General features: G+C 38.8%; 1 protein-coding gene across 1 annotated transcript in view; it reads left to right on the forward strand.

Moving 5' to 3' along the window:
• The window catches only part of SGCZ (sarcoglycan zeta), a 226,539-nt gene extending 208,120 nt beyond the window's left edge, over positions 1–18,419 (forward strand). The window contains exons 6-7 of the mRNA XM_043555381.1: positions 2,863–2,986; positions 16,889–18,419. Of these exons, the coding sequence (XP_043411316.1) occupies positions 2,863–2,986; positions 16,889–17,083 (319 nt within the window). The 3' untranslated portion in view covers positions 17,084–18,419. The remainder of the gene's footprint in view (positions 1–2,862; positions 2,987–16,888) is intronic.
• The last annotated feature ends 3,378 nt before the right edge of the window (positions 18,420–21,797 follow it).

The raw sequence follows: 21,797 nt of genomic DNA on the forward strand, positions 1-21,797 counted from the left end.
AGAGGAACACAGAGAACAATTTGAAATCAATTCTGTTGATTTCCCATCCAAATCTTCTTTACTCCATGAATCAAGAAAACAGTTCTTCAACAGGTAGAAATACACAGCAAGCTCTCACTGACTTTGGTTTTCTTTTGATGTGTTTGTTCATGGGCTGAATCATTTTCAACATACTGAATGGCTAGGTTTTTCTCCAACTCAAAGTGTCCGTAAGATTAGGAAACTCAAAAGGTCTTTGTCAGCTTCTCTGATCCATCTTCCACTGTTTGTGGCAAAAGATACTGTTTAGTGAGTGGCAGAACTCTAAGGAGACGTGACAGGGAAGGAAATGCCATCAGTATCTCAAAATACTACCCTACCCCATCTTTCTCTCCATTAATTCTCCTCCTAAGACATTTCTTATTGTCCTGTGAGAACTTTATAACTTTCAATTTAGAGATGTTGAAACTGGGTCTGGTTACTGCTAGTTAGTTTTCCCAAACGCATCTCTCAGTCTTTACCACCTCTTTGAAGAGAGATGCTCTAAGTGTTAGCAAAGCACTCTGCTTAATGGCTACGCTGGCATTGGATACCTGAGGTCGAAAATGAAAATGAATATAACAAAAAATTTTGTTAAATAATTAATAAAGATGAGAATGGAAAGGCTCAAAAGCCCAGAAAGACATAATACATTTTAATGTTCTAGTCCCAAATGTAAACATGATGGAAATATGACTCAAAAACATGTATACATTTAATATGGATGTCATAGATATCATACTATCAAATATATGAACAAGAACCTCAACCCTTTATCCTTGGAAACAAACTAAACCACATCAATTATTTGATGAAGTAAGTGTGCTTTTCCTTCCACTCAGTTCACTGAGTTGTGTTTTCTTGAAAGTCAGAGTCATAATTTTAGAATATTAATATGAATATTATGCATATTAACTCATTTTAATTAAGTGCCTATCTGACTTCTATTTGAATGGTTCATCAATCCAAACATATATAATTACATTTAATGTTGCGGATAATTAACCGATGAAAATAGTAGTGGTCACAGATATACTGCTCAAGATGGTCTCTATTTGGGGGTTTATTAGGGGAAATCAATGATAAAATACACATTTTAACAGAAATGTAGATTGAATGTGCAAAGTATGGGTATTATGAGTGAAAAAAATTATGGATGATTATTTTATTTTCAGGTTTTCAAATGCTCTGTAAAAATATGTGACTTGTTTTTCAAAAAAATACATCTATTAATATATATATATATATATATATATAACAATGTTTCAAGTAGAAGATAAGTAGATAGGGTTATATATATATATGTAACATATAGGGATATATATATATATATATATATATATATATTCATATATACACATACATATATATGTAACATATAGGGAGATATATATATATATATATATATATATATATAACCTAACCCCTCCAGGGGTTTTATAAATATGCCCAAGAGGCCCACAGAGATGAAAGTTTCAGAGTTGCTTAGGTGAGTGAAAAACATTGAAAATGTCAAAATCACTTCTAAATGCTGGCTCTACTCCTTCAATAACATTTTCGAGTCTAAGTTCAACTTCACTACTGAAAGAGAGCTTATCTTCAGAGATCTATTTGATGTGGTTCTCCCTGCAAAACAGCTTTGGATCTGTTGCCTCAGAGGAAACCAGTTGCTTTGGATGATGGTGAATGTGAACCTGAGGGGACTCTTGTCCTAAAGTTGTGTGGTCAAGGGGAACACACAGAGTTGCTCCCCCATAAACAGAATGTTTATCCGTATCAGGGGCCCTTTATCTTATCACACTAGCACTTTTTACCACTGTATTCTAGCTTCCATGTTCTGCCTTCTTTTGCTCTTGCCTCTAGTTTTATATTTGGAGATAATTTGAAACTGCCTCCCAACTATCTTTCTTTTCAGGCACAACAAGCTAAAACAGTTGGTTTTGGGGCCACCTGGGTGTCTCAGTTGAGGGTGAACTGTTGATTTCAGCTCAGATCATGATCCCAGGGTTGTGGGATCGAGCCCTGTGTCAGACTCCGTACTAAGCATTGAGCCTGCTTGAGATTCTCTCTCTCCTTCTGCTCCTTTCCCCGGCTTGCACACTCTCTCTCTCCCTCTCTCTCTCTCAAATAAATATATAAATAAACATTGGGGTTTTCTTCCCTCAAAATGTATGCAATCTTTATTCATATTTCATTAAATGAGAGGTGGATCACCGCTCATTTACTTGTTCTCTGTCAGGATAATGTCATTCATTCTGTGGACATTTTCCTGGGCCAGTAGAGGTCAGTGGATGTAGGAAATGTCCCATTTCTTCATTTTAATTAATTTCTAAACGTGTAATGCGTACTTTGAAACTTTTCAGGCTTACAGAATTTTGACTGTGGAATTCTTGAAAGTTCACAATATTAACAATTTTCATTAAAGCTCTCTCGTCTTTGTGAGACTCTTGATAGCTACATGCTAAGTTGGTAGAAATTTATTAAAACTCCATCATTAATTTTGAAAATATATAAAAGATTTAAGCAAGTAAACTTATCACGACCTACTTTTCATGTGCGTTGTGAAAGGAAACAACATAAGAAACTGTTATTAAATCATTAAACAAATGAGAGTAAATAATTGATGTGAACAAATGAAGTTTCATAAAGAACCAAAAAATAGATAAGACAATAAAAAAGGATTCTAAAACTCGTTTTGCCTTTTGTTTTTTTTGAAATGGCAAAGATTTTTATTTATGCCTACCTGTTTGTTTGTTTGTTTTAGTCACTAATGTTATCTTTTAGTCCATCATAATTGTTTTTTTTTTTTTTTTACTATGAAGGAGTCTTTTGTTTTACCCTTAGGCTTGAATCACCCACCAGGTCCTTGATCATGGAGGCTCCTCGAGGGGTCCAGGTCAGCGCTGCTGCGGGAGACTTCAAGGCCACCTGCAGGAAGGAGCTCCATCTGCAATCTACAGAGGGGGAGGTGAGTTCCCAGGGGGCAAAGAGGCCCATGACTGCTCCTCAAATTAGATGCATATTCCTCCAGGTGACATATGATGAACTGCTTCATAAAACAGCTTAAATTATGAAAATATAGTACTTCTTGAATATGAAATTTGGTAAACCTTCTGTTATTTTCTTAAAACAAAGCCCCACTTATTTTCTAGGGAACGACTTCCATTCATGAGTCAATTATAAATGGGGCATCTAACTTCCTGTAGTTTCAGAATTGACAGATAAACATAATTTCAAGATCATATCAAGAATAAAGGCAGGCTTTTCTTTTTCTTTTTTTTTTTTTTTTCCCCTCTTTTGGTCTTCCAGAAAGTTCTTCCAGGAATTACTTGGGATGTTTATTTCTGTAGAAATGGTTCCTATGTGTCTTCTAAAAGAAAAATGAAACAAGTTATTTTACTACTTAGCCAGATTGTCATTCCCTAGATAAGGAGGTAGATACATGGCAATATTTTTCTCCCATGTTACTTTATTTCCTCCAAGAATCTCCTTTAAATCTGTTCTCATTCCATTAAAGATCACTCACTTCCTCCCCTCACTGAAGTGATGCTTTCACTGGAGTGCCAGAGGCACACGTTCATTTCATGTACCTTATTTGCTATATACATTGTGATTATTGTATCAGCAGAATTACATTTTTGTCACTTCTGGAAATTCCTCAGCATTCGGTCTTCAGGTATTACCACTCCCCATTACCGCTCCATGGCTCTTTTCTGGAACTCTGAAGAAATACTGTGTTTCCATTCCCTTACCCTCCACATCTCTTAGCCTCTCCTTCCTAGTTTCTATTCCTCTGTCTCCCTGTGCCTCACTCTGCTTATTCTTTCAGCAATACATGCTCAGGTTTCTTTTCAGTATCTAATGTCTTATTTAATCCCTCCACTGAGCTTTTCATTTTAATAATCATGCTGTTCCCTTTTAGGGTTCTCATTTGTTATTTTTTCAAATCTGCCTGGACATTTTGGTAGCTGCTGTTTTGTTTGCTTGCTTTTAATTGTATTTTAATTATTTCAAATCCTTACACACACAACCTATTGTGTATATTTTTACTACGACTCTCAAAGGCCTTGAAAGTCTAAATCAGTTCTTTTTACTGTTTCTACCAATTAAGTCCCAAAGTATTTTCTTCCTTCTTGTGTTAATTTTATTATAAGTTTATAAAGATCAAGTTGAGAAGAAAAAGAATGGAAGAATAACTTGAGAAAGATGCTCTAAAGCATTTTATACGTCTTCAGATGTAAAGATGAAGGCACAAATGAATAGAATCAAAGGAGGATGTTCCTTTGGTTAAGCCATTATCTCAGTTGTTGATTCACGATAAATGTTCCTTATAAATTGTGTTACTTTTCTATAAACAAACTTACTGGCAGGACCATATTAGCATCTTAGCAGATATTACAACTTAAATGATCTAGAAATAGCCTTCCTAATATCTTAAGAGTAGTATATCCATATTACCTTTCAAGATTTCTTTCTACTACAGTTACAGAATACAATACTTGGTCTACCACAACAAGATAGAAATCTTTCTTAAATATCTTGCATCCTTTTTGAAGAGTTGCTTTTATCATGATAATTATTGCATTCAAATTATTCATAATGAATCACACCATAATAAATATTGGTTGTTATTAATCTCTGTTCTGTTCCTATTTACTCAGCACCTACTTATGTTCTTTAATTCAGTGTATCAGCAGAATGAATCCTTGGATTCAATTACAAGTTAGCATTTAATTGTGAATTGAATATTAGGCTATAAATAAATCATAGCCAGAGATTTTCAGCCGTTGTCATTTTTTATATTAATAATATAAAGACACAAGAAAGCACAGCACTTTATAGTAGAATAAAATTATATCTAATTTTCCTAGGAAAAAGTGTGAAGTTATCTAAAACTTTCTCTTTGTTTCACTAACTATGCACAGAAAGGCAGATTGATCATTTACTAAACAAAAGAGATAGATATAAAGTCCCTCCCTTAGACTGTTTTTGAAGTCGTTAAGATCAAGACAAACATGGCATTGAGGTAACAAAGTAACAGACAAAATGCTTAAGAATGAAATTGCACACAAAAGTCTGCACTGATGAAGATTTAGGCGTTTCAGACATAATATTGCAAGGAATTTCAAATTCACTTCTGAGGACGATCTGAATCATAATATAGGGGGAACTTTGACAGTATTAAAACAGTGCAAGCCAAAAAAAAACCACATTCAATGCAATAATACAACATATTACAAGGTCACTGGGGAAGGAGAAAAAATTATTTTGCAAATTTAGATTTTCTATAACACTGATAGGCCTGATTTCAGTGGGTAAGAAAGGGATAAATGAGTTCTTGGTGCAGAAAAGACAGTGGATGGTGATATAAAACCTCAGGCATGTGATCCTGAGTACCACGGAGAGTTTTAGAACAAATGGATTATATGGTTTACATGGGCAATATAGAATAGAAATATCAATTTTAGAATATGGAGGGTGAACAGTATCACAGTAACTGCCTTCGCAGAAAAGAGATATGAGCAAGCCTGTTACGCGACTCGAGTCCTTGGACCCAGCAAGGACAGAAATGAGGCTGGACTCCAAATGTAAAAGCACAGGCAAGGCTTTATTGGGGCTAATGCTCGAGAGTCAGGGAGGCGGCACAAAGGAAGGAATCCTCAGGCTGACTCCCTGAGGAGAGGTCAGGGAGAATATTTTGAAGAAACTTAGGTGGGAAAAGGGGTGCCATGTAAGCATCTAGAGGCGGGGATTTATTAGCACCTGTGCACTTAAAGATCATGCTTCTTCATGCATCGCTTGTTTAATTGACATGTTAAATCTCGCCCCTGGGTATGATTTTTAGTATTATAATGAGGGGGAACGTCAGTGTAAGTTCAGCACTGGGGTCCACGATGGTGCAGACTGGTTTGCAGACTGGACTGGGTTTGCTCCTCAACTGGTACTTTGCTCTGGAGAAGTGATAACCGCCAGTAGGGAGTTCTATGAGAAACGTGATCTCAGTCAGCAGGCGGCAAGGAGTTTTTCAGATACACAGGGGCTTGTTCCCAAGGTCCCTGAGGGATTTCATCCTTCTTATTCTGCAGGAGAAAGGATAAAAGGTCTCATTTTCTGAAACTGCTTCCTGTTGCATGAGGCCATTGTCCCTGTCCTAACCTGGATGGGAAAAATCTCTCAGGGACTGTTCTACTGACTTACAGGATTTGAATCTTCCTATAGAGGTACAGGGTGGAATCCTTGTGTTACCATTAGCTTGACTTGGAATTGTTGGACCTTGGAGGACACAGATTTTACCCTCAGGTCAAACAGACACCAAAAATAAGTAGCAGGAGGATAGCCACCAACAGTCTCAGGAGAGGTAAACATAAACAAACAACAAACAAACACCCAGAAACAAAAGAGAGACTGGGGAGGGCATTTTTGATTGTTGACCAGATATAGTTAAGATCTGTCCCTAAATTGTGCCGACGTAGGCAGGATGCCTGCTCATAAACCCTTTATGTATTTACTTCAATTTTTCCTGTGTTAATTACATAGGCACAATAGGTTTTGTTAATAACGGCATAGACTCCACCTTGTTCAACCAGCAAGTAGGTAATTAATAAGAGGCGTTTCTGTGACAATAAAAGAAAAACACAAGTTGATGGATGGAGCAAATTATAAACCCAGTTTCTGAATCCTGACTACTCCGGTGAGAAGATTTCTGGATGTCAAGCTCGAAGCACCGTCAGATGGAGTGGGCACAGGCAGCAACAGTCTGATGCATTTTTTCTGGTTTGTAGTTCATATTCTCTGGTGATCTTTTTGAGGGGCCCAGAGAGCAACAGGCATGAAAAGTGTCTACACAGGAGCTACCGTGGCCATTTCTCTGAGATGTACCTCAAGTTGTCTAGCTTTAGTGTGCAAGGCTTCAGGAAAAGGAACAGTTTTACTTCTTAGTGATTCCAAGACAAGAAAATGCAAGAAGATCAGAAGCCATAGTTTGAGGAGGCATAGCCAGATGTTTGAGGAAACCAGAAGAATTCAGGATCCAGACCAGTCTTCTAGGCAAACAATAAACACTTTAAAGATAATTGATCAGAACTAGAATTTAACATCCACAAAAGGTACGTTACTGAAACATACTTTGCCCTCTAAAATCATCCTCCTATTCATCAAACATAACCAAACTAAAACCAATTTGTTTGTAAAAACAAGTCGAGTTTTAACAAACTTGGTCTAATTATTTGTGTAAGTACAGCAAGAATAGTGATTGACCACATAAGTTCTCTTAAATCTACTTTGCTGGAACTTTTGTAAGGAATTTTACTTTTTACTTTTTATTTTACTTATTTGTTTTTATTTTTTAAAGTTTTTTTAAGTTTTTATTTTTAATTTATTTTTGAGAGAGAGGGAGAGCAAGTGGGCAAGGGGTAGAGACAGAGGGGGAGAGAGAATCCCAAGCTCCAATAGTACAGAGCCGAAGTTGGACACTTAACTGCCTGAGCTACCCAGATGCCCCTGTAAGGGATTTTAGTTTGAACTTTTAATAGCCTCTCCAGGCCAGAAGTCAAGCCAGATACTTGCCATTAGAATTGCCTGAACTACCTGTACATTTGGGTGAATTCTTCTGGAGGTCCCCAACATATCCTTAGGAGTCTGCACCTGCCAAGAAGTGACTTTACTCACCCCGTAAGGCTGCTGGAAACTCTGTAAGCAAGGTACCAGGCCAACAGTTCCAAGGGCCTCTTTTGGTTCCATAAAGTCAACTTTAGTTCCTTAAAGTTGTCTAGTCATATCAGTTTATCCATACCTTTCTCAGCTATGACATCCCAAAGTCTTGGTGATATAGTCAGTGTTTCTAAGGGTGTACTGTTACAAGAATGAATTCTTATTGAACTTATGTAAACAATTATAATTGCCACGAAAGAAAGAATACTCACTGAGAGTTTCTGAATTTTAAAGGATTCAGGTAGGGAGAAAAGTGAAAGGTCTTAACTTATTTGCAAAGGAATGTTTTATCAAATTTCTGTAAGACATAGACATCATAGGAGAACATGTTTCCTGCAGTCTGAAAGAAAAAATGTTAGTGAACCAGCAGCATTTTTTTAAAAAGTTATAAATACTATGTATTCAGGGGGTGCCTGGGTGGTTCAGTCAGTTGAGCGACCGACTTCGGCTCAGGTCATGATCTCACAGTTTGTGAGTTCGAGCCCCGCATCGGGCTCTGTGCTGACAGCTCAGAGCCTGCTTCTGATTCTGTGTCTCCCTCTCTCTCTGTCCTTCCCCCACTCATGCTCTGTCTCTCTCTGTCTCAGAAATAAATAAACAAAATTTTTTTTTTAAAAACTATGTATTCAGCCCCACATTACTAATTTTTGTTCTATTTAAATACAGTTTTCCCAGCAAGTCCAAAAATTCTTACCTAGTTTAGTTTCATGATATTAAGGGTGTCAAAAACCTGTATTTTCAAAAGTTCTTTTCATGAACCTCTTTGAGGTTGAAAACATTTGCAAGAGCATCAGAACAATGACTGTAAATGACAAGACTCAAAAATGGACATGGTTAAAGATCTGATGAGAGTTCATTATAGTGTAGTTGACAAGGAAATCCAGGTATTTCTGTAACATACATTTTAACAATGAAAATGTCAAGTGACAACCTTATACCAGGACATATTAAAGCTTTAGGGATTTCATATGATTTCTGGAATAGTTATTTGTAAATAACTTAATTCATAAAGTTGAACTCATGTAATTCATATAATTTCTAGAACATTGACCCATAGAGTATAACCTAAGAAAGTTTATTATCATTTGTTTAATAATGCCTCCCTTATAACTTAACAAACCGTATAAACAAGCACATGCCTAAATAGGATCAGAGATTACTATAAATCTTAATATTCCAAAGACAAATACATAGGATTATACAATTGTTAGCAAAATTTAGCTCCTTTAATATTGAAAGATTTCATTTACTTAAGTAATCAAAGACCTAACAAAAACAAATATGAAATCTTATTTTTCTGGACAGATAAAAAAAAAAAAACTTTGTTTATAAGTTCTTATTAAGAGCAGACCAACAATGCAAGAAAACCTTGTCTCTTTAATAGAAAAGCCAAATTTTATTTTTATACCAGTGTACTTTTAAAACTCAGCTATTCTAATCTTAGTCCTGACCACCTGACATTCTTTTCCAAAGATTCTCTCCACAAACCTTCCGCAGCTTTCTTTTTCATTCAGATTTTGTCCTAAGCCTTCTCTCTCTAAACAGTCTCATCTTAGGACAAAATTACTTTCTTCCTGCAACAAAAATATTTTCTTCATTCTTTACGCCTCTTTAAACATAGTTCCTTTTTTTTTTTAATTCAGTGTTGTTTTCCTTCTCATTTCCAGCAGTCTCAACTACATTTATCAGAATTTTAAGTCTTAGAAACCTCAATTTCTAGTAAAAACTAGGTAGTAACCAGGTATGAACGGTCTGTTACAACAGTATTTTCTTTACTTTTGGCAATTTACAAATTTTTTGGAAATATACAAGTACATTTCATAATTTTTAAAAACATGAACTTTTTTATGGTACAATCATTTAATATAGCATAAAACATGTTTACCAACAGATTCAAATTTATCTTTAGTTTTTTTGTAAAAAGCCAAAAGCAGATGAATCTGTTTAGCAATTAACATGTTAGTATTTTATCTTATTTTGAAAAGATTCAGATTCCCAATGAACTTAACCCAATGTATCACTTAACCTAGCAAAGCTTTAAAGTTTTAGGTTACCAAAGATTTTGAAAGCTATAGACATTTTTATTTAATTTACTTATTCTTAACAATTACCCATGAAAACCTCAGGAGACAGAAAGAACCTAACATTATTTTAAGTCATTTTTGCTGACAAATTGTAACAGATACAACATGAATGTAATAAACTCAGGTACAATGAAAGCTCGATGTTGATAACTCCGAAAGACATGTTTTTAATTAAACCAACAGCCTTGAATTAGCTTGAATACCAAGGATGTCGCACCTGTGTCCACTAAACAGCCAATCTGTTTGCTCCCCACTGTCCATTTTACTTGGTGCTCTTGTGGGGAAATTGAAAGTGAGCGCTTTAAGTCTAGGGGGGCTCTTGGGCCGCGGATGGTGCTGGACACCCCAGGGATGGTACAGGAGGAGGAGCCAGCAGCCTGAGTGGCCCCAGTGGTGGTGAGGGGACAAGAGGAAGGGGAGGAAGAGATGGCAGGGAGCCCCCGGCAAGGCCAGAGGCAGATTTTAAAGTTTGGAGAATCATTTCTCCATCTCTGTCTCTGGTCTCTCCCTTCTGCCAAACATGTTTTTTCTCTGGTTGCTCTTTAGCCCCCTCGGGGGTGGTCAGGAGCAGGTAGTGGGTCGGACATCAGTTCTGGTGCTCGTACTCGGGGAGGTGGAGTTAGGATTTCTTGTCGCTCCCCATCTCCCTCCTCCTTTTCCTCAGTATTCTGATTATTGGGAAGGGGGTCAGGTGTCTTAGATTTTTGTTCCTCCTTACTTCTCTGGAGCATCAAGTAGGGCCCTTCCCATGAGGCATCTGTATTATGGAGTAATGTATAGGCCTGCATGTAAGGAAGTTCATCCCAGATCTAGTGAACTTAAAAAACATACGGGTTAGTTTTTATCTGAGTAGTTTTTAGAATGCCCAGTTTTTACAAGTGCTTGCTTTTAAACCAATTACATAGAGCTCCTTTACAAATTAATTTTAGCAATACCATCTGGAGATAGAAAAAATATCTCGTATTTATAACATATGGACACATATACACAAACAAGATGCAAACAAAATCTAGCCTGTTTCACTATTTGTGGAGAAGACATGACAAACCCGATTTCTAAATATCCTGTTTTTATTAAAACAAACCTAACTGTAAGATAGCATTATAATTTATGGATCCATTCATTAGTTATATTTTATTTTCCATTTAGAACACAGCTGACTTTGTGCAAAGATACCAAAAACCGCAGCAACAAATAAATCAAATGAAGCCTAGAATACCTGGTTCCTCCCCCAAAGTGGGAGGCTTCCCTGATTGAACCAAACAGCTTCCCAGGTTTTGGTTGTTTAGTCGTATAGCCAGCTTTTTCTAATTCTGTGTACAAGAAAACTAATTTAGACAGGTCAGAAGAGCCCTATTTGAGACTCAACGTGATCCTTAATTTTTTTTCCACCTGGAGAGCACGAGTGGTAACCCTCAACAGCTCAAATAAAAGCAGGACCATCAGCTTAAATTGAGGGGGTCTGGCTATCAGGTCTCTTTGCCGACATACCTGTGAGGTGCTGAGACGTCAGAGGGGCACAGAGAGTGGGTGCTGGTCCCCCATTGCCAGTTCCAGAGGAACCCCCCAGGGGTTCTCAGCCGAGCTGCTCCAACCTCCTGTCCCCTATGCCAGGAAAGGTCGGCGCAAAATGAACAAAGTCTAACAAAATTTTAAAGATAAAGGAAAACAAAAAAAAAGTTTTATTCCGGTCAAGTTAGGATAGCTGCTGGGGATACCGTCTTCAAAGAAGAGAATGCTTCCAGGGAAGGGGGGTTCAACTACGAATCATGAGAGGACTTTTCAGACAGTTGTAGGCTTTTGAGTTCCGCGTATGGGCAAGACTGCATGGCTTTAGTCTCGTGGGGACTGAGAGGGGGGTTTACTCTTCATGTTTGGAATAGTCCATTTTAAATTTTAAATGAGGCAGATTTAAGTCCACAGTTGAGTACACAGATACCAAAAGTAAACGGGTTTTTAAAAGTTTATTTATTTTGAGAGAAAGAGAGAGAGCCCCAAGCAGGCTCTGCACTGTCAGCACAGAGCCAGATGTAGGCCTCAAGCTCCCGAACAGTGACATCATGAGCTGAAATCAAGAGTCTGATGCTTAAACCACTGGGCCATCCAGGCAACCCCAAAAGTAAATAGGTTTTCCAACAAAGTTACAAATCAGGGACCTCCCAGAGGGGAGAAAAGGTGGTTAAAAAAAAAAAAAGACAAAGAGAGGGACAAAGAAAAGGAAGCCCAAAAGCGGACTCTAACTCTAGCCCAGGAACTCTAGCCCCTTACCGGGTTGATCGGTCCTGGAGGGAATCTCCCAAAATCACAGCTCAAAGGGACCTAAATGGGAGTCCCTTTTTCCAAAGGTACTGGTAGCAAAGATAAGAACCAGGGAGCTCCTGCTCCGGTGGGAGGCTTCAAATGCTCCAAGTCTGTGGGTGGCGTCAACTACCTTCTGAAGGCCCAGGCCGGCTGCACCTGCAGGGCCTGGGACAGGTCCCTGCCACCTGCGAGGAGCGGAGCCCTGGTGCAGTCCGGTCACTGAGATTACGTCCTTCTGTTGAAGGAAAACAAGGGAGCAAACAAAACTGCTAAGAGAAGATAGAAAAGAAAATCCTGATAGGAGTGAAGGGATGGGGCCAGAGCATTGCCTGAAGGGCAGTGAGGAAAAGGGGAGACTGGAGACTCACCAGTCCCCGTGACTCGGAACAGAGAGGCCTGGCGGCCCTTCAGTTGTGGGCGTTGGTCCGGGTCTAGCGTCCCTAGTTCTACTGGATCTCGTCTCATCTTAGGGCCCCTTCCTGGTCCACAGATGGACTCGCGTCCTTGGGTGCAGCAATGGTGGAAATCGGGCCGGGCCCGAGATGAAAAAGCACATGCTCCTGAGGCTGGAGCACCAGGGAGGCGGCACAAACGAAGCAATGGCCAGGCTGAGTCTCCGAGGAGAGGTCAGGGAGAATATTTTAAAGAAGCAGGTGGAAAGAGGGTGGAGTGGAAGCACCTGTGCGCTTAAGGGTCCTGCTTCTTCAAGTGTTGCTCGCGTTTAATTAACACGTTAAATCTCCACCCCTGAGCATGATTTTTAGTATCATAATGAGGGGGGAAAGTCGGTGAAAGTTCACTACTGGGCTCCGTCTTGGCGCAAGCTGGTTTGCCCCGGACTCGCTTGCCTCTTAGCTGGTGCTTTGCTCTGCAAGAAAACTCGGGGCGCCTGGGTGGCTTGGTGGGTTAAGCGTCCGACTGCAGCTCAGGTCGTGATCTCACGGTCTGTGAGTTCAAGCCCCGCGTCGGGCTCTGTGCTGACCGCTCGGGGCCTGGAGCCTGCTTCGGATTCTGGGTCTCCCTCTCTTTCTGCTCCTCCCCTGTTCATGCTCTGTCTCTCTCTGTCTCAAAAATAAATAAACGTTAAAAAAAATTTTTTTTAAAAAGAAAACTCATGGTGGCCAGCAGGCAGCAAGGAGTTTTCCAGGTGCGCAGGGACTTGTTCCCGAGGTCCCTGATAGTCTCACAAACATGCTGCGGAAACCTGGCAGAGCTGGGCTGGAAAGGGCCGACGTGAAACACCTCTTTTTACCTCCCGATTTATTTTTTTCTATCTCAAGCCAAGACAATATCATTTCCAAAAGCCCCACGCATTTAAAGTTATTAATAAAATATACGTCCCCTAAACGGGTGAGGGTACAGTCTGAATCTCAGAAGTTCACGGAATTAAGTGTTGTCCTCTGAAGACAAGCTGTCAAGAGTAGAGATTGGAGAACATGGTGGGGGGGGGGGGGGGGGCGGGTGTTGCTTCTCTGCTCACATCAGGCCAAATGGTTGAGCCCTCCACAGCTGTGGTTGTGTCCACAGCTGCCACCTGCACACCCTGCCTGTACAGAAACCGCCACTCTCCACAGCTGTTCCCTCAGGCTGCAGGCAGGGGCAGGGGGATGACCAGTTCCATAGCTGTAGAAACTGTGTCAGCAAAGCTGCGCCAAACTGCCAGGGCTAACCAGCCACGTGGATTTCTGTGCTTACTAATAAATGAACCACTCACAGTATCTTCCGGTCCCATCCCACAGGAGCCCACAGACCCATCCCACAGGAGCCTCTTCAGCCCACGTTCCTTAGCTTTCCATTTCCACCCTCCATCGTCTTATTTATTTGTCCGTGGTTCTCTGGACGAAATACCAGCTCCTGGTGTTTCCTCAGAGCCAACTCCTCTGCAAACATGCAGACCTAAACCCGGCTGTCCCAGAGCTCGCCTGGTAACATGTTTCTGGCAAAGCTGAGATTTCCGCTTTCTGAGAGCATGCTAGCTTCTAAAACGAAGTGAGGAAAGTGGGAGCCCAGTTCCTCTCTTAAACCCATCCAGTAGAGAAGTCATCCCTCGGTACCTGGGGAGAAGCGAGCTAAAGAGCCCAGACTATGTCAATAGTTGGTGGTACAGTCGCTCATGTCGCTCAACAAGGGGACACAGAGCCAGGAGAAAGGAGGCCCAGCCTCTCTACCCCAAAATATATCTTTTCCTTCTGCTTAGATTTGTGAGCTTTTAACTTTCCTATCAGGCAAAAAAAAAGTCTCCTTAAAGAAATGAGAACGGGAGCACAGCAGTAATTATGTAACCCTTAAAGAAGTAATTATGGGGTGATAAATTTCAATATTTGACACCTACAAATGAAAGTTTTAATGACACTTTAACTCGAATATTGTTGGTGAATTCAATCATCCCTATGCTTTCCGATCTACTCATTTATTCCACCACCATTTGTATATTATGTGGAAACTGTATGTTGCAGAGTCAAACACTGTGAAGTTATAAAAAATTTCAGGTATGATTCTATCTTCAAGGAGGATATAATTTAGTATATAAAGGGAGATATAAATAGGACTGTAAAATAACATCAACTAAGGAACAAAATAAAATATAATACGTGTCTATGGAAGAACCAATAAGGAGAACCTTTCCTATGGAGGGTGAAGTGAATGCACTGGGCTTTGCTGGAGGGTGACACTTGTACCCTAGAGGGGAGAGACATGCCTACTGGTGAAGGAAGAACACGATTTCATGCACCAAGCAGTGGCACAATTTTATGCACTGTTCTGCAGCTGTGAACCAAAGACAGCTGTAGATCGACCTTGCAAGTAAGAGAAGCAAACAATGAAGGAATGCACACTTAATATAATGTTAGGAAGGGACTGGTACTATAGAGAAAAGTAAAGCTGTCAAAGAGAGATTAATGGATTAGTGTTATTTTCATGGAGTGGTTAAGAAAACCCTTTTATAGGTGACCTTTTAGCGGAGATCTGACCACATCTAATCTATAATATACATGTCTCTGGTATATGAACTCTTTTTCTGTCTTATTTGCAGCATGCGATAGATTCCTGCATTTCAATGTTTTAATTAAAAAATATAAAGGAGTTGGCTATCAAAAAATAATAAAAACTAAGCAGAACAAGTCAGTCAGAGAAAGACAAATTATGATTTCACTCATAGGTGGGGTTTAAGAACCAAAACAAATGAACATAGGGGAAGGGAAGGAAAAACAAGATAAAAACAGTGATAAGATAAATAAGAAAAATAGGATAAAAACTATAAGAGACTCTTAAATGCAGAGAACTGAGGGTTGCTGGAGGGAAGGTGGGGGGGATGGGCTAAATGGGTGATGGGCATTAAGGAGGGGACTTATTGGGATGAGCACTGGGTGTTATATGTAAGTGATGAATCTCAATTTAGACTCTTGAAACTAATACTACAGTAGTTGTTAATTAACTTTAACTTAAATACATACATACTTAAAAATAGTAATAAATACCCAAAAAAGGCAAAAAGTAGAAATCACCCTCCTACCCCCGTTTTCTAACCAGCCCGTGAATAGCTAACTCCACTTGTAAATATCTGGAGCAAAAAAGTATTCCAGGCTGAGGAAATAGGGAGTAAACAAGACCTGAGGCCAGAGTTCTTTTGATATGTTGGAGAAAATGCAAATGCTGGAGCAAAGACAGTGACCGGATATGGTGTTAGAGAGAGGCCAGATCTTGGAGGGCTCCTGAGTCTTGGGGAGGAATCCATATTCATGATAAATGTGGTGGGAGGCCATCAGGGAATTTTGAGTGGGGGGGTGGGGGGGGGACAAGACCTGGTCTGTAGTTTTTAGAAGTTCACTAAGCAAGATGATGTAAAATAGGCTCTAAGAGGACAAGAATGGCAGCTGGCAGGCCAGTTAGGGGGCTATCCTAGGATTTCCGGTGAGAAACAAATAGGACTTGGAGGAGAGCAAATATGTGGGAAATGGAGTAATCTCAGACTCTCCTGTCAATTTAGAGACGCCTGTAGGCAGTAATTAGCTACCTAACAATGGAATGAAGAAATAGCTCCAGAAAGTGGTTTCTTTGCTCATTCAAATTCATGACTCAGCTTTTCTTTCTCCGAAACTTTCCCCCTGCATGTCAAAACCACGTGATCACTGTCCCTCAACGTGGCAAGTCCATGTTTGGAATAAGTGAAGTAATTTTGCAACTTAGAAAATACAGCAAAGGAAGTGTGGCATACAAGTAGTACATTTCATGGAGATTTCAAACCTGATTGTATCTAATAATTGTTGTTAATAGTGTGAATTATCTACTTGGTATATTTCCCTCAGACTCTCTGTCAACACGATTTTATGACTTTTGAAACATCAGGCCAGAGAGTAATTTTTTTTTTTAATTATTAACTGTCCATCCTTTCAGTAACGCCCTCTCCATGCACATCCTTATTTCTTTGTATATTCTTTAGACCAGGCACGATTGAGAAGTTGAAAGGGAGAGACTCTGTCAAACTCATTAATTTTCTGTGGTGTTTGAATAAGTGGGTTGGCCCCTTAAGCAGATTGTGCAGTATTGCTTTTCAGATCGAGGGCTTTCTGTCAGAATGCACCACGTCTCAAAGGAGCAGAGAGCTGCTGAGCTTTTGGGCTGTGCCTTCGGAATGTAATTTGTTTGTTCAACAAAGCGTGGCAGCTAAAACCAATAGCATTGTTTGTTGTTTGGTCTTTCTTATTAGACCCTGTTGTAAAGCTCCGAGGAACGTAGAATGCTAAAATGAATTGAAATGCACTTTCATTTCCCCCTAGATCTTTTTGAACGCAGAGAAAATCCGGCTGGGGAATCTACCGACCGGCTCTTTCTCATCGTCTTCACCCAGCTCCTCAAATTCTCGGCAGGCAGTGTACGAACTGTGTGTCTGCCCCAATGGCAAACTTTACCTTTCTCCAGCGGGACTAGGTTCCACTTGTCAGTCCAGTAGCAGCATCTGCTTGTGGAGCTGAAGTGACTGATTTCTCCTCACACCAGAATAGCCTTTTGTTCCCGTCCGTCTGCTTCACAGTTCTGCTCGGTTTCCCTTGTGATCAGTCCAGAGCTTCTTCGAATGGTCCACAGAGCAACTTGTTCCCATGCAAGCAGGGATCGCTGCCACCTTCTCTTGTGATTTACTGTACTGCTCAACGCAGAGAGTGTGGGTGACAGAACAGTGGAAAAAAATCACCTTCCGCGGGAAAACTGGATCATAACTTTTGCTCAAAAGGGAGAAAAACATAGGTGCCTTTGCTACGTGAAGTGAAGCACACAGTTTTAGATTTTTGCAGGACCTGGATATGAACTGCACACATACACATTACATAGATGAAATTCTCAGTATCCAATGGCAAGATGAGATGGTTGACCCTGTCAGAAAACTAATTCGACAGTCTGAAAGCACAATTTTCCAATCATCTTTTTGGATGTAAACTTTTATCCCCGAATTTTAAAATTTTGAAGCATTATATAATGCTTGCTTTACTAAAAATTAAATTCGATACATGATTTTTAACAAAACGAAACAAAACAAGACAGAACCCCACCTTGAGTTTTATTTGTTTCTTTGAATTCAGTGTGTTGTTACTCTTTGTCTACTAAGTCTAGAATTTTGTACATTAGGTAATTTTGAAAGCACTCAGCAATATAATCTTTACAGAATTAACAAAATGCCATTATACTGTCATTTGTCAGATCTGAATGGCCTTATATAGTATTTACTTGGCTTTTGCATGTGACGTATTTGCTTTTAACAAAACATCTAATTTATTCCGATATAAGATAGGATTAAGAGAGATCTACTGATGGTATGGAATCCATAGATTTTTATTTTTTTTTAATTCACCTGCTATCTTTTACACTAAGTTCTCATAGTACAACTGTTTGTTTTCTCCACTCCCTTTAAATTTGACTCTGACTGCTAAAATTCAACCATATCCTCTAAATAAATTAATACTAACGTGATGCATTATGCCGAGAATGGGTTCACTTTCCATTGGAATATAATCTTCAGAATTATATCTATGTATTCTTTTTTATTGGAGATTAAGATTTAAGGATGGTCGAAAGTAAATTATAACTCCCTGCTTAAACAGTAAAAACTATAAATGTTAACAAATATGTTGAAAATGTGTTTACTCCATTACATTCCTATTTTAAGGAATTTGGTTGTGTTTCCTTTCAGCTCTTAACATTTGGTTACCTTTATTAGACTGTTAAGCTACCCTGGCATCAGAAATCCTAGCTCCTTCCATTCTCCACTGCTTATTTTTGTAAAGTAGCACGAATAAATAACTCCAGAATAATGCAGATTTGTTGCTCACAGCACTCCTTAACTGGAATTCTTGAAACTTACAGAATCCAAGAATGTAAAATTGTATTTAAGTCTTTCCTATTATGGGAAGATGAGTTGATTAAGGTAAGTCCTTAATTTTCACATGTCAATCAATTTCCTTTTCCCCCATGCACCCGATGGCAGGCGTGTGCAAGCTTCATTCGGGGCTCTGTGACTGTAGATCCTTTGAAAGTCAGGCCTCCACGGCAGCAAAGTGGGGGTGGGACCCTGTTGAATAATTTAGCAAAAGTAGGAAAAATTAGGTGATGTAAGCAACAAACTGAACCATTTGGCCAGAATACATACATACCCTTGTTTGGATAACCTAACCTACTGAATGCTTGAAAAAGCTCCATTTTACTAAAATGCATTCTGTACTCAGCAAAAAGTCAGAAAGCTAGTGCACTTTTATCACTTTTCACGATAGAACTTGACTTGTGCTTAGAACTTATTATAGAAAACTCAAATTCCTATTGAAGTAAGCACTATGCAGTTGCTTACAAAGTCCTATCATAACATAAGAGTTCAACTTATGTAAATGAAAACATTAGAATTTAATATGAGAAATTCTCATGCTGGGTTAGCCAAGTACACGAAGTATATAACACAAGAAGTTTTGAGAAATTATGGGTGCTAATCACTGTGTTATGGACCTTTTAGGAAAACACTGTGCATTAATTTGGACATATTCAAGTTCTAAACATCCCTCAATTAAAACAATTAGAAAGGTTTTTTTAGTCAAATGGTAACAATTCTTTTGATTAGTAATTAGCGCTGTTTCTAATCTCAGCTCTGTCCTCTACTGATCAGTGAGCTGATTTAGGCGGTCTGGGGATATCTCCAGACTCCAGTTTACTCAACTATACAACAAAAGTACTGAATCAAATGGTCTCTTGAGATTCCTTCCAGCTCTAGCATGTTCTAATTCCAAGAGCAAATATTTTAGGAGGTGGAAGGGCCGCTGAAATGTAAAATTATATGTCATAAGAGGAGAAAAAAGGAAAGAGAATGAGGAGACAAACAGTATAAAATCCAATTCCAGTGACGGGCTGTCCAATTTCGTATTCAAATAGGTTCTGAAATGGTATAGACACAATTTGAAATATATGTTAAGAGATTTAGACTAGGTCTGAATGATGTAAAAATATCTGTTTGATTTAGTACAAAAAAATAGTGATACAGATGGCTTTTCCTATCCAACACTGAGTGGTTGGTTTAAATTACTCGGCTGGCTGTTTTAGATTCCTGAAAATCTAAGTATAGACTCAGCCTCAGAGTTTGAGTTTCTATTGAAGGCATAGACGATTGCTCCTAAAAGTCCTTCATTTCCTCATAAATGAAGGCTTGGTTCTTTCCTATTACAGAGTTTCTTTAACTGCAGACTAAACAGATTCATCATATTTCTCCAATAGCATTTTTTTATATGACAACACATATAAATATAGTGCAGTTTACTTAGATGCAGGTTTCATCTTTCCTAAATTTAACTCGGAAAAAAATAATTCCTTTAAGGTGTCCCACATAGATAATAAACTCTGTTTATCCTGGAGAAGGCGGGAAGAGAAGAAGGGAGGAAGGCAGGCCCACAGGCAGGGAGCATACAAGGAAAGAAAGGGATTGACAGTATTCCTAGCATTAAAAGTTTTAGCTGGGAATGAATGAACAGCAAGTATTTGAGTTCTGATTCTGGGGAGGTTGAAAGGAGAGAAGCAAAGAAGACACACTATTCCTTGTTCTTTTAGAACATTTAAATGAGACACGCTCAAAAAAATATATTTCCAAATTTCCTGTTTCTTTTGCTCAACCTCTCTAAAATTTCTACCCTGTACTTCTTGGTCCTATTCCCCACCCCCCCCCCTTATTTTATTAGGAACCACAAGCTTGATAGTTTGGTACATAATTATTTATTGAAGGATTGAAGATCAATCTATACTTCAAATTTTACACTAATCAGGAAATCTTAGATTTCAGTCCCCCAAATCTCTGAAAACGGAGCCTGGAATTTGAGTTCTAGTTCTGCCCCTATCTACTCAAGAAAGGTACTTAAGGAATGTGCTTCGTTATCTCAGCCACAGTTTACTTACCTGTGAGAGTGGTACAGCCAACTAGAAGTTTCCTTTGGTTACTTTCATCTCTAAATTTCACTGATTCACACTCAAGAAGAGACTCAGCAATCTTGAGTTCAGTAGCATCGTCTAAACTAGCATTAGTGATCTTCTCTACCTTAACATGTTGGTTGTAAATGTTAAAATGCGGATCTTTCCAGCACCCTGCTCCTTATTCCTTTTTCTGTATTCTTTCTTGCTCTTACCTTGTGGACACTAATGTCTCTTTTAGAAATAATGCTTCGTTGACAGGCTTCAGTACTATGGTTGACATTAAATAAAGAGAATATATTTGGGTCTCATTAACAATGACTGTTCAGGAAATTCATAGAGATATTTACCAAATATTAACACTCTCTTGGTCATTCTGTTCCTACTTATCCCCTTCAGACTAAAACACACTGGTCTTCTGAAGAAAAGGTAATTTGATCACCAAAGTCAGTTGCTGAATTTGTATAACCATTCAAATTTGCTGCATATTCTACCCTCTGAATTACTCAATTGGACTCTGCCTCATTTCATAAAACCGGCATTGGATGCAATAAAAACTCCTCATGGATTGTGTCACTGCAAGCCTGGAATCTCTGTGTGAGGCAGCAGTTGGGAGAAGGCTGGAGAGTGTTTAGTGCACTTAAGTGCTATATTTTATAACAGTGTCAGTATCCTAATATTAAATTATTAAAATAGCTGAAGATATTTATTGGCCAAATTTTCTATACAGCCATCAAAGCCAAATTCACATTTGAGTTACTTAAGAGTAAGGCCTTACCTTATTCTTCCAGCAGCTTTGGTCTAATTCGAATTGTTCACGTGACCATATTTAAAAGATACCTGGAGAACGTATTTTCTCTATGTAGTAGTATATGATAGTAATGTATATTGCATATATTGCATAATATCATTATCACAAAGTAAAATGATATTGTATTTTTATTCTTTTAAAATAATCATAAACTAATGAACGACCTCATTGAACACCGTTATTCATATTGTTTTATACTGCAGTTCATTAGCTATCTGAATATCAAAGACCAAAGACTGGCATTTCTATTGTATTTAGCTCTGCAACCCTGCTGCTTCTACTAATTTATTCAAATGAATAGGAGGGCTTATAATTATAACATGAGGCAGTAAACATCCTCCGTGCAGGATTCTGAGCTGTAGATCATTAATTACCGTTGTGGTTTTGGAAGGAAAATTTTGTTAGTATAGTCCACTTACCTTTTATACATGCATAACAAGCTCCTT

The sequence above is a fragment of the Prionailurus bengalensis genome, chromosome B1 (assembly GCF_016509475.1).
Source record: "Prionailurus bengalensis isolate Pbe53 chromosome B1, Fcat_Pben_1.1_paternal_pri, whole genome shotgun sequence".
NCBI lineage: Eukaryota > Metazoa > Chordata > Mammalia > Carnivora > Felidae > Prionailurus > Prionailurus bengalensis.